Genomic DNA, 13,664 nt, shown 5'->3' on the forward strand with positions numbered 1-13,664 from the left:
GCAGGTATTAATAGTGTTGCTGTGGCGGTTTAGACTGTGTTGTCTGTGAGTGGGAGAATGCCTGAGTGTGTTTAAAAGGGATCAAGTTGGGTGGGGTGCACAAGATTGTATTACACAATGCCAAATCTGTCCTGAGGGGGTCTGACATGGTTTTGTGTGCCTTTATTCTCTCTTCCCCCTCCTGCAGTCTATTCTTTATGTTTCCACCCAGTCAAAAAAACAAAAAAGGGGCTCAGATAATGGGTTTGGTGTGTCTAACTGACAATGGTTTCTTTGCCGAAGCATGTGTGTGTATGTGGGAAACATGGAGGTAATCACCGGGGACAGTGAGAGAGTTAACGCAGTTTCGCCTCCGGCCACATTCTGTCATCAGACAGCTCCACCTGTGTGTTTGTGCTCCTGCACTTCACACACCCTCCCAAAGTACAGAAAAGCACAATAAGTACACGGGAAAGTGAGAAGAAACACTCAGAAGGCAAAGAGTAAAATCAAACAGCTGAAGGCTGGCAGACTTCACGTTATGTTTATTGTTTTTCTCAGCATTACCACAGCAGGACGTCCTGAGCAGGAAGTCCTACTGTGGGGCATGTGTACAGCAAAATGAAGGCCAAACTGCAACTTTGCAGGGCACAAACAGCAATTACATTCACAAGATACATGTCAGAGGTGTCCTGAAACATTTCCTTTGCTTCTCAACTTTCCATCTACTCTCCAAATGATGTCGTTAAAAAGAGAAATGGTGAAGAGACCAGTTTACTCCACTGCATTCCCCACAATGGCGTAGATGGTGGAGAGAAGACAAGGAAAGTGGTGGACTGGTGATTTTTTGCAGATTTATCACAGTAACATATGTAATCAAATCTGTCTGAAACCACCTCTGGCTCCTGAGTTCACTCAGTAAGCTGAGAGCTTGTGACATGAGTCCTCTTGAAGAATGCAACCCTATGGTTAGGTTACAGAGAACTGGGACTGTCCTCTGTTCAAGCGTGAGTCCAAAACAAAAGGCAAGACAACATTGGCATTACACAACATGGAAATGCGAGCTTCAGTGTGAGATGTCACATTTTTGTAAGTGAAAGCTGATGTGATGATCAGACTATTTGACAAACTCACAGTGTAACATACAGTATATGTTATCATTCAAAGATACTGCTATAATATTCATTAGTAGTCTTATTGATTAGCAGTGCATTGATATTTGGCATTATGTAAACATCTTAAAGTTTTACTAACTTCTTCATGCACTAAAGCTTCCAGTACAATCACTGTATCTGTATCAAATGCATATAAACACATAAAACGCATTGCATAAAAAGATTAAGTATTAAGACTTATCAACACAGCCATGCATAATACTCATTTTCAACTCTTTCACACACTAAAACACACTCACGCACTTTCACTCTTCACAGAGAAGCTTAAGGGAAAGATTTATCTCAGTTTTTACTAAGTCATAACAGTGATTATAATATCATAACATGTTAAAAAAATCTCTATAAAGCTTTTAAAATACACACTGTGCAATATAAGACAAAACTGCTATTTTTGGCTAAGGCCACAATGATTTTTGTATAAAATACATTAATTTCTGTTCTTATAGATATAAATAACACATCTAAAATACTATTTTTTAAAAACCTAACAATACATTACAAGTCTTTGACCAAATTGTCACATGACCTTTGTACATTTGCAACCCTACAGCAGGGTCAGGTCCAGGTACTGCCCCGCCGGCTTGGTCATGAGCGTGGGGAGGGACATGAGAGGAGCGTCGCCTCCACTGGACTGACCAATCAGACTGCTGCTCAGGAGAGAAAGGGACTCCGTGGGACTCTGGAGGGGGAGAGGAAGGAGAGTGTGGGGTGAAGAATGGGAAGAGAGACGGAGGAGTGTCACACTAGTAAGAGTGTTACACACAGAGACCTTACACCAGCACCAGCACCCATCACCTTTTCATACGCATGAAGGCTGTTATTTCCAGTCTATCATTACACTACAACACCACCCACTGACCGTTTGCAAAGTCCCGTACCCCTTAGTTACTGTTGCTATGCCTGTCAAGCTTTCCATTCACGGCACATAATGTAGTTTGCAGTACAACTGTGGCATATTCCCATTTTGATTTTTCCTTTCAACTATGTCCTCAATGTTGCTTGACATAGAAACGCAGGACTCTCCCGGATAATGAAACAATCATGAAGCTTTACATTAGGACCAGCAGTTTTAATTATTGAGAAATCATGCTTCATCCGTCATTTTGTCATGGTGGACGGCTCTAAATACTACAGCGCCCATGAGCCTCAGCCACCGCTGCCATGAAGAGTAATCCAGTTAGAGGCACGAATCAGCAGTTGATGACAGAACGCCATAGCTCCTGAATTCACCCGAAGCTGATGCCAAAAAAGAAAAAAAGTGAACCGATTTTAAGCTGCAGATAACAAAATAAAATCTGTTATAGCTTCCACCCACCGTCAGCACATGACAGAACTTTTGTCAAAATGCAGCTTGGGAGTTGGAGTTATCCTCTCCCCCTAAATTTTCCTGAACACAAGCTTGCACCTTGTACTTTTTAATCAAAGAACCAGATATTTTCTACGTAGATTCATGCTGATCCAAGCCTGAGAAGAGCTCCAGCTGTGCGTCACATCGCATTGTCTATGGAACAAAAATAAATGGGACTTTTACTTCCGGTAACAGGAACACCCAAAATAACTCCTCCAACTTGGCTTCTCTACTAGTTTTTGACTGTTAAGTAAAGAAAACAAAATCAGGCTTCTTGTTTTTAGCTGACAACACTGCATTTTTTTCACCTGTTGCTTGGGGATTTTATCAACAGCTCACATTAGAGCAGATAAACAGCATTTAATCCATTTTACTGTTGTGTTTTTGGTCTTAGAAAGGCGATAGAAAGGAAAATACTGTCAAAACTCAGGAGAATTTTATTAGAGATCCATTCGAACCATTTTGGTTGAAGCTTGACAGGTGTGCTGTACCTAGTTATGGTTAAGACATGGCTGGACAATCGCTGTTCAGTGCCGGGGCTTAGCGAACGGTCAATTAGCCCTCTTGGCTAATACTGTAGCCCATGAATAACTTGTAGTGGCCAGTATTAAAGCAAACTGCCACAGTCTAACAGTCTGTCAGAAAACAACCCTGACAAAACCCAAGAATCGACTAAAATCCAAGAAATTTCCTCTAACCACTCAATCCACTCAAAATTTTGTTCATTGTTGCTGTCAAGTGGTTAGTGGAAAATAGCCTGTCTAAAAAGGAAATATTGCCATTGTGTTGAGCCCTGGAACCCCTGGTGACCAATCAAGACCCAAGCCATAGCTACAACCCCTGTTAATCCTCCTCACAGAGCCTTCGACCAATCCTTACCTGCCACCTGCCTCAGACACCTTAAATACACACCCACTCTTTGGGCTGTGTAAGCAATGTCCCGGCCGGATCGTGAGCATGCACATGCCCGTGGGCGTGCATGAGAGCATCCTCTGGGGCGTACTGTGATGTGAGGAAGGGGGAGGAATGACAGAGACAGGGGGCTGAGAGACAAGCAACTACAGACACTAATCTAAAGGCCACATGGACCTGTAAACTCCAGCATGGTGGTGAAAAAGGAGTTTGTTCATGGGAGAAAAATACTGTACATTCTCAGTCCAAGTCCGTCTATTAAGTTTAGTGGAAACTCTCCTTTGTCATATCCCTGGGATTCTTCACTTTTTCCCCCAGTTTAAATAAGACCTGAGTTCCTCCAATTCAAGTCTAAGCAAGCAGCAGTGCATGTGTGACAGAACAGGCAGAGTAGACAGGATAAACTAGTTTGATAGCCTCTGGGCAAACACAGTGGATGCCTGACAGTACACACCCACAACAGAAGGAGATTTGAATACATCACTTGGATCCTACAGAGAGGTATGTCAGCGCTGAATGCACGGAGGATTTACATGTGTAGGAACTGTATTAACAACTAAATATTAAGCACATGGTTGATTTGTAGAGAGTTGGCTCTTACCTGGTATCCCTGCACTGCATTAATGAGATCTTTGACTCCGTTGCTGTTGTAGGTGAGACCTGGCATGCGCACCAACCCCCCTGGGGAGGAGATGGAGGAGGGGGAGGGGAAGAAACCTACGGTGGTAGGTGAGCCAGGTGGACTGGAGAGAGACAAGAGAGAAGACATAGGCAGGCTGCTATCATGAAAATATCTAAACAAAACAAACTAAATGACTTGAAAGCCACACGTTTCTCAGCAAACAAAGAACATATGAATCACACGTCTGGGAGAAACTTTGGGCGTCGTCTCGAAATGTTTCTCAATGTCAGAGGGCTGACAAACAGAGGTCACTGATGTTTACCAAGATTTCTGATACCACACTGTTCAGTTATTAACTACCCTTGTCCCAGACTTTCTCCTTGGCAATACACACTTGAACCAAAGACGAGCTTTTTCCACACTGAACTCTACTGAAGGCGGATGTGCAAACAGAAATACACCAGATAAAACAAAAAAGAAAAAATACAGTAGAGTTTTTAAATTTAAAAAATGTAAATTTGTGGTATTGCAAATCAACGAGTTTTTAAAGGGCTCAACAATATACATAACATATAACTGGCTCCAGTGAATGTAAAGACTATCTTGAAATGTTTTGGTGCACTTGTGTTCTTGAAGCACTTTATCTAATTGCTAATTTACCTATGCGTGTCTTATCTGTGGTGCTCTTATGTGTTGGATTTTATCCATCTGTATTATACTTTGTTTAATGCATTATGTGCATTATAAGTGAATGGTTTTACTATTTTTGTCTTTTTTGTTTTTGTTTAAGTGACCTCACTGAGACAAATTCCACTCAATCATGTTGATATGGCAATAAAGTACTGAATGTTGAATCTTGAGGTCAAGATAATACCTGTGCAAACAGAAGGCTCAGAAAATCAAACATGTAAACAATACCGGTTTAGTTTCTTATTCGCTTACTCAGCAGCACAAAGCTGACAGGTAAACAGTGTCTGACAGGCTCAATTCAGGGCACAGAAGTCCATTAGCTCCTAAGTCTATTCATAATAGTCCTGGAGTGATTAATGTTATGGACGAAGGCAAGCCCTCAGAAAGTGATATTGCTAAAATATTTATCACAATATATCATCGAAATATTTCAGCATCAATATGGTTCAGTGCTGAAAGTATTGTAAAAACTAATATTCATCCCACTGAGTAAAGCTTTGGGTGTTTTTGACATTCTGAGGCATTTTAATTTCATTACTGCTTACCTGGGGTAGTAGGTCGTGTAGTTCATGTACAGCTGAGCTGTAGCGGGGTAGTAGGCATGTCCCGGTGGCAGGTGGCGTGGGCTTAGCAACACCTGACCCATGGGAGGGTAGAGGGCAGCAGCAGCAGCAGCCTCTGTAGGCAGGACAGGTGGAGCAGGGGTGAAGGAGTAGGATGGTGGAGATAAACCTGGAGAAGAGAGAACAGAGGGAGAGACAAAATACTTAAAAACAGACAAACGAAATAGACAGTCATCATGGTGAAGTCCGGTCATTGTTTGTTTCTGAGAGAGGCGCTCATGCAAACCTTCAAACAATGACCTCTATCACTCAGCCCCTGACACATGTACAGTATGTACGTCTTAATGAGAGATAATAAGGATGCCCTGCACTGGACTGCACTTACAGATCTGTGGCCAGGTGAACAATTTTCAGGTGTGAACCCCATCATTTCATACACTATTCGTGTTTTGATATGTCACCATCCATGTAGCTCATTTGGTAGCTAATTTCCAAACATGTAACAGCTTTTGACTGGCTTAAAGGTAAAGCGAATCAAGAGTTTATGGTTGTAAGTCTTGGTGGTTTTTACTATAATCCTGCTTTCCCATCGCTTAAATGTGTTTGATAAATGCATGGAGGCCTCTATACATCCAATATTTGCAAAATGAGAGTAATATTACTCAACGTGAGACACTGTTCTCTGGTGGTGGGTGGGTGTAGATATATTTGGCAGAAAAACCAGTTATACATACTGTATATTTCCCAATTCGGGCCTATCCACAGTTTTTGGTGTTGCTGCCTGAATATTTTCCCCTTCTCTAAAATCTGTTTTGGCTGCAGGCTATGTATGTGGTTCTGTGGAACAGGGACTTTCTATCTAACATACATTGAAAGATGCATGAAAAATTTTCATCTTGTCTTAACATGACCTCACTACTACACACGTCTAGCCTTGAATCGCTGTGTTGTAAATGTTTTACATGTGAACATTTGCACTTCATGTCAAAAAATTAATGAGATTAGACCACTTTTTACCTAAATTTTACCTCTTTTTGAAAACTGAGAGTGCACAAGTGCACATTTATCAGACACGGAAAACAAAGCATATTTCTATGCACCAGCGTTTAGCCCTGCCCACCTTTCCCACAGCTCCGCTGATTGGACAAGCACAGGAGACGCACACACCTGAGATGTGCCGGTCTGCTGAGGCTAAATCCCACAACCACTACTACCAATCTGATAAGACTGGAGAGTTGTAAGCCATTTTGCCATTTTATTGACTAGCTGACTTGCTTACACTTTTCCAACCCTTACAGATCTTTGTGAATTACTCAAGCAGTGGTAAGGTAGTAAAATTAAGAATGAGTCACAAACATGCCGCTGAGGAAGATCAACTACAATCAGAATGTGGGAACACAGGTGAAAAGGTAGAATAAACAGTTGACACATGAGGTTTCTCAGTGCATGCAGATTGGTAATTAATCACACTAAATTACAAAGAGGTACCACACACACGGCAACACGCCCTCACACACACTTTTGAATCCTCCTGGTTAGACCAGATGTCCCCTACCTCCCACAGTACTAGATTGGAGAAAACCCAGCAACTCTGCCCCCACGGCAGGAGCCCACCTACCCTGCAGTCCCGAAGCACCCCCAGCTCCCAGCAGCACTTACGTCTGGACTTACATGGCGGTGGGCTGAGCCCTGTCCCATTCCTGGTCCGGGTGTGTGTGTGTGTATGTGTGTGTGAGAGTGAGCCTCCCATCAGCACCAGGCCCATCTCCTCAGCGCTGCAGGGGAACACCTCCACGTAACGGCTGTTGGACCCACGCTGGCTGGACATTACGTGTTTGTGGAGCCGCTGTGAGGCCTGAAGTGCTCGCTCTGCTGATGTCATCTGGATGAAGCAGTCGCCTGATGGACGACCCTGGAAACAGACACGAGCAGAAATGACTCTGCAGCATTGTGAAAGTAAGCATGTGAGTCCGTGGGTGTGTCGGGGTGGTTATTGCATGTACCTGCTGGTTGAGGACCATGTGCACACCATGTGGTCTGATATCGTGTGTAAACTCGCCCAAGAAGGTGAGGATGTCTTCTATGCTGGCTGTGTATGGCAGCCCCCTCAACCTCAAGCAGTCCCTCATAGTACCAGGAGGGGGCAGGAGAGACACCGTGGGCAGCACTGACACCAAGGGTGCCGGGGCAACAGGGATCAAAGGGGCCGATGAGTACCGGTTCAACACCTAAAACACACACAGTTGCAAATTACATAGTCTGCCTGCAGCGAAGACAGTCAAGGAGGCAGATCTGCTTTCAAGTGGGTCAAGTTTAGGGAAGCCTTTCTCCCCTTTCTCAGATAATTTGCAAGACAAAAACACCTAAAATAATACCCTCGAACACCGTAAGACTAATATTCAACATTTAAAGTGTAAGAAAAATAATATATATATTTATATATATAGACATTGAGACACATATGGTATGGGCCAACTTTTAGCAGACAACTTCTGAACAGCAAAGACAAGTCTACGCTGTGTTGCAACATCAGACAAAAGGTGGCTTGTTTGCATTTCTGGAGAGGACCAGTAAAACTCCATGGTGTGCCATACATAAAAGCCTGGGGAAAAGCCTCTGCATAGATACATATGTGGGCTGTAAGCTTATCAGCCCACAACGATAAGAAAATGAGTCCACATGTGGAAGAAAGACTGGGGAAGACCAACAAAAGAGATACAGACTGGTAATCTTTCACAGAGCATTTGTGTGTACCTACATAGTTAAGGAAACACACACACAGAGTCCATCTTTCTCTGCAGGTCCCCACCTTTAAGCCCAACTCCAATAATTCCTACAACTAAGTGAGTAGAAAAGAAACACACCCACGCATTGTCACGCTCTGCCGTGTGCACACACAAACACACGGATAATCCCTAAAAACCCCCTCCTTGCCCTCAGACAACAAAAAGGAGATCAGAAAGACAGAACAAAAAAAACTTAATTCAAAATGAAGGGACACAAATATGCACAGACTGTGCAGAAAGCACGGCCACATCCAGGCAGACACAAACATACCTGTTGGACCTCTGCTGCTGTACTTTTGAACAGCTCAATGTATCTCCTCCCCAGGATTTCCTTGTGTTTCCTCAGAGCACACTGGGCGTGTTCCTCGCAGGCAAATAAAACAAAGGCATCGCCAGTGGGACGTCCGTCTGGATAGCGAACAAATAGGATGCCGTCCTTCCCTCCGCTGACTGGACACATCTCTTTAAGGCCCTCCCCCGGGGAGAAAAAGGTGAGCACCTGCTCGTGTGTGGCGGTGAAAGGAAGACCTCGCATCCTCACTATGATCTGGTCCTCACGGGACAGAAACATTGCTACCTCATTGGAGGTACCTGGAGCACACACAACAAAAGACAAAGACTTATTCAAAGGTATGCTACAAAGGATATCCCTAAAAAAAACAAGGTATCGACTCGTTTTAAACGTGTGTGCATGGGGGGGGGGGGGGGGGGGGGGGGGGGATTGAGAATCTACAGAGACCCTGCCACAGCCTGTATCTTTTTATTTTCTTCTTTGCTGTGGTCTGGATGTTTCTTGGCTGCAGCCTTTCAGCAGTCGGTGTGTAGTCCCCAGCAAATATGCACACAGGTCAGGTCAGGACTTTATAAAAAAAGGTAGCAACTAGGTGCCAGAAAGTAAGCGGCGTGCATCGAAGAGGAAGCTGTGAAAATGCCAGCACTGAAAACTGTTTAACCGACAATTCCTACATAGTATACCTTTAATCACAAGTAAATAAACAGAAATGATAACAGCGTAGATTTCAACAGCATTCAGGTTTCCTTGGGGGAGCGGCATTCTGTGATGGTTACGAGTGCTTTCCATTGCTAAGAATAAACTTGACTGTTATCTCTTCATGGTTTTGAGTGATGGATCTCCATTGTTATGATGATAAACATCAGCATCAGGAGGTTTGGTCAGAACTGCTAACTGTTTTTCTGCAAGTCCTGATTTTCTCTCTGAGATGACAAGTGGGCAGAAAAACATCTAATTCAGAAAATGTCCACTCCAAATATTTCTTTGGGTTGCTGGATGAATGTGTGCATGTGAGCATGTGTGGTTATATCTTCTCACCTCCTGCTATCTTCAGGAAGTCCTCTCCTGTTGCTTTGTAAACCTGCCATTAGAAGGGAACAAGACAGAGATTATTGTCACCACAGAAGCAACAAATAAAGGAAAAGGATATAAGTGATTAGATTAGGTGTGGGTAGTGTGGTTGATTGACTTAATTAGCACTGATGAGCAGAGTTCAGGTTACCTCTATGTATCTGTTGCCCATGTGGTGTTTGTGTCTCTGCAGCGCCAGGTCTCTGTGCTCCTCACTGACAAAGCGAACAAGAGCTTCTCCGTTCCTCCTCCCCTGAGCATTAAGGCACAATGCAGCCCCTCCTCTGTACAACACCACATATAGAGCATTATAGAGGATGTTCCCCTTATGCAAACAGCAGGTTTCAGTATATATGATGTTGACTGACAGGTTAGTACAGCTTCAACATACTTGGCAATGTTGAGTCCTCTGAAGAATCGAGCAATGTCCTGGTCAGAAGACTGCCATGGCAGCCCTCTGGCTCTGATCACTGTGTTGTCGCACACTTTCTCCATCTTACTGCTGCACACGCGCGCGCACACACAGACATATAGAGACATTAGCATGGTGTGAGCCTTGGAGTTGATTTCAGAGGCAGAGGACAAAAAGAATATTAATCTTGAAAAAACTTGACTCACCAAGTGCCAGTCTCAAACTTCTCACTCACCCTCTCCTGGTTAGAGAACGTGTGGCCTGTACAGGGAAAGCTTTGTTAGGTAACGGCCTTTTAAAATCACAAATTAGACCACAAAACTGAAGCAAATGATGGCACTTTGTAATGAACACGATAACACTCTGAAGCAATTTACTTAAGGGCTGCAAGTAACAATTATTTTCATTGTGGATGAATCTGCCAAGTATTATCTCAATTGATGGATTGATTGGTTTAAAATAGTGTCTTTTTTTGTCCCACAAATGATCAGCAATCATCAAGGATACTCAGTTTACTATCCTATACAACAAATAAAGCAGCAAGTCCCCACATAGAGAGGCTGGGAACATAAAATAATTGGCATTTTGCCTGACAATTGACAAAAACGTTTAATTAATTTTCTGTTTCAGCTCTAATTTTCATTTTGGCAGAGCTCTTGAAGCATCATATTTTTCTGATCTTACCCGTGAGCACACAATGTGTCAAACTGACTGACAAATTCCTAATCTTTCACTTTTTGCCTTATTAATGTAAAATCACATATGGTACTCACACAATGGCTCAGAAAGCAGGGCGAGGACAATGCTGGCCATAATCTGGACCTGCTGCACTGCGATTTCTGCAGGCAATATGGCTGATGGATCCGGTGTGGCTGAGGGATCCCACATGGCGGACATATCAATGGGTATACTGAGAGCTGAGGAGGACACAGTCAAAGAAAACAAACAAGGAACAGCCAAAAACAGTGGAACAGTTTGGTGAAAGCAAAAGGTGCTGTGATACATGTATGTGTGGGTGTGTGATGGGTGCAAAATGAAAAAATGGGTGAAAAAAAATGGAAAAAAATAAAGTTAAAAAATTAATAAAGAGCACGAAAAACAAAGCACAGCAAGCGAGGCAGGACACACGCACAAACACCCGGAGATGTAAGTTTTCCTGTTCTAGTGGGTGTGTGAGGTTTGCCCTGTTGGCTAAACACACACTTGTTCTCTGTTTCACTAGCGCTTAGCAAGGTGCTGCCATTGTTTCCCTATTTGCATTTCAAAACCTCTAGTCCTGCCAACACCCCGTGACTTACAAACTTCTAATATGTGCATGCATGTACAAAATGTATGAACAAAAATAACCAAAAACTGTCCAAAAATACCACGTCACACATTAAATGCATTACACATGTCAGTGTAGCTCACAGACATTCACTGGCACACCATACGCAAACGGGTGACATATTGAAGGATACACTCTGCCATGAGGTAAACATTCAAAGCCTTGAGGTCAGATGCGGGGAAGTGCCTCTTGAACTCTTTCCGAAGGTCGTAGAATGAATAGAAACAGTCTGGGACCAGGATGTTCTGGAGAAGGAGAGAATTGAATGAAAGGATGTGAGCATGTGGTCCATCAACAGCTGCTGTTTTATTACCATCATATCCCTGTTTGCTCAAGCCAGGCGAGTAGTGACTGTGTCACATGAAGACATGTGGGAGAATTTAATCAGCTTCATTGTGTGGTGGTGTTTTATGTGTACAGGTACGGTATGTGCATGGGTGTGCATCATTAGACAGGTTGCTCTGCTGTAGATCAACTTTCACCGCAACATTAAAGGCAACCAGGAGCACAGTGCTGACACAACACATCCCTTTGTGACTGTGTGAAGTGCTGAAGGTTTCTGCAGCAGTGAGCGAACATCCGCCCTGGCTGCGAGGCGTTCACCCGACCAACTCGCTCACCTTGCTTGCGGCCTCGGGGTGAATCACTTGACGGATGTGGAGCTGCCCGTCGGTACACAAACACACCGACGTGCCTGCGCCCGCGCTGTTCACCTCGTTTGTCAGTTGTAAGTGAAACTGCAAAGACGGGAGTCAAACACTTAGAATAGAAAGAAAAAACTTCATGTGGCCTTGAGCATCTCCACCGGCAGACAGAATTATGACATAATAAAAAGCTTAAGACTTCAGAGAGGTTATTACCAGGTTTAATGCTGTCTCAAGACTTGTGGCCGTGAAGACACAGTCTGCTTTGAATCCATTCTCCTCTTCCACGCTCTCCTCCACCACATCCTCCTCCTCTTTTTCCTCCGTCAAGTCTGAGAGGTCAGACTTAATGAGGAGCTCATTCACCTTGCCCAACTGGTTCAGAGAAGACAAAAACACATCCGTCTTGAAACAAGCCTACATAGAAACTGACAGGCTGTAGGCTGATATAACAGTGTCAAATAAGTGTAATGCAGATCTTAATTCGTTATACATTATCACTTAGAAAAACAACAAAAAGCAGGAGTCTGTTTCAGGTGCTTGTACTCCCAGTATGCTGTACAACCTGAGAGCCTATATTCAATTTATAGATGTTGTAAGAACAAACGTGTATGGACCTAATCCTACAAAAACTCACCTCACTCACCTGTTTGTTAAATAATTAATAGACAGCTGAACATTGTTATATATGGCTGCCGTCTGTTTTCGACTTGAGTTCAGTTTACCTGCCCACTCCTTTATTTCCCACTACATTTCCTGCTTTAGAAGAACAATAATTAGCAGTAATAAGTAGTGCAGTTATACGTTTTTACCTTTTTGTTCTTTACATCCACCAGCTGCCAAACCAACTGCACGAGCTCCTTCTCGTCTGATCCCAGCAGCTCTCCGCTCGCGCCAGATGTGGCGGTGAAAACCACCACCAGGTAGTCTACCTGCGCCGTCATCTGAAAACAAACACAGCCAAAAAGAAAAAAGAAAAAAACCCTAATCTAATACTACACAAAAGTAAAGGACAGTAACTGAAGATACACCAGAGAGGAGACGCGAGGGACCCGAGAGGTTTGAACACCTTTACTTTGACACCTGAGCGCAAAGGTGAGCTCCGTAAATCCAAGTTTCGTCGCGTGTGAAATTTTACGTGAAGCCTCCCGTAGTCACCATCGCGGAGTAATGGCTGAATGTTCCCCGTTTTTGTAGTGCGTCTACCTGTGTGACCACGTGACTCTTTACCTGCCTCCTCCCTCCGTTGGTGGTTTACAGATTAGGACGTGGCAGACCAGGGAAGACAGGAGCATTTGTACCTATGCATAATCATTTCTGGTATATAACTCATTTAAGTAGGTTATTTCTTAGTGTGATACTTAACGGGGCGGGTATCAAGAGTATTATGACCGGTGACCTGCTGATGAATAATCAACGCACAAAATATCAGAATGTTGAGCTCCATAATAATGTAACAGACTGATGACTATAATTTTTTCACAGATTTGACTCTTTATGTTTAATATATTTAAAATGAAAAATAATGATACATATAAAAAGTTTGAAGTACATTAAAAACGACTAATAAACAAAAAAAATAATGCACATGTAAAAATCCACACAAAATTACTGCAGAAATAAAGTCTTTCTATGTAAAAATAAAACAAAATACACAGAGGTGTACCACTGGAGTATTTATAGTTGTACAATGTTTAATTTCAATTAATTAACTAATTTATACATTTTAAAGTATATTACTAATCAAACAAACCTACTTAAAAATGATACCACTGTAATAAATCATTGCAGTGGGGGACTCTGGGCTCCATGCGATTGCACACCAGAGTAATAATAACAATAA

General features: G+C 43.0%; 1 protein-coding gene across 4 annotated transcripts; it reads right to left on the minus strand.

Moving 5' to 3' along the window:
* Positions 1 to 511: 511 nt before the first annotated feature.
* esrp1 (epithelial splicing regulatory protein 1) lies at positions 512 to 12,966 on the minus strand. 4 transcript variants are annotated; one of them, XM_076738293.1, is made up of 16 exons: positions 12,634 to 12,966; positions 12,038 to 12,196; positions 11,798 to 11,914; positions 11,311 to 11,422; positions 10,624 to 10,767; positions 10,057 to 10,111; positions 9,830 to 9,940; positions 9,590 to 9,722; positions 9,406 to 9,448; positions 8,347 to 8,666; positions 7,293 to 7,517; positions 6,949 to 7,201; positions 5,272 to 5,458; positions 4,016 to 4,157; positions 3,382 to 3,504; positions 1,770 to 1,833 (listed from the first exon to the last, which is right to left on the minus strand). In XM_076738293.1, the coding sequence occupies exons 1-15, from the start codon at positions 12,763 to 12,765 to the stop codon at positions 3,403 to 3,405; spliced, it is 2,235 nt and encodes a 744-aa protein (XP_076594408.1). In that variant the 5' UTR covers positions 12,766 to 12,966; the 3' UTR covers positions 1,770 to 1,833; positions 3,382 to 3,402. The 4 variants fall into 4 exon arrangements, with proteins under 4 accessions (XP_076594406.1, XP_076594405.1, XP_076594408.1 ...); XM_076738291.1 differs by lacking the exon at positions 3,382 to 3,504 and having other exon boundaries at positions 512 to 1,833; positions 6,961 to 7,201; XM_076738290.1 differs by lacking the exon at positions 3,382 to 3,504 and having other exon boundaries at positions 512 to 1,833.
* Positions 12,967 to 13,664: the final 698 nt, after the last annotated feature.

This window comes from Chaetodon auriga, chromosome 8, assembly GCF_051107435.1.
Source record: "Chaetodon auriga isolate fChaAug3 chromosome 8, fChaAug3.hap1, whole genome shotgun sequence".
NCBI lineage: Eukaryota > Metazoa > Chordata > Actinopteri > Chaetodontiformes > Chaetodontidae > Chaetodon > Chaetodon auriga.

Coding starts and splice junctions, on each gene's coding strand:
- esrp1 (XM_076738290.1), bottom strand. CDS start 12,765: ATGACGGCGCAGGTAGACTACCTGGTGGTGGTTTTCACCGCCACATCT. Junction 9,941..10,056: donor AAGTTTGAGACTGGCACTTG/GTGAGTCAAGTT, acceptor GCGCGTGTGCAG/CAGTAAGATGGAGAAAGTGT. Junction 9,449..9,589: donor TGGGCAACAGATACATAGAG/GTAACCTGAACT, acceptor TTCTAATGGCAG/GTTTACAAAGCAACAGGAGA.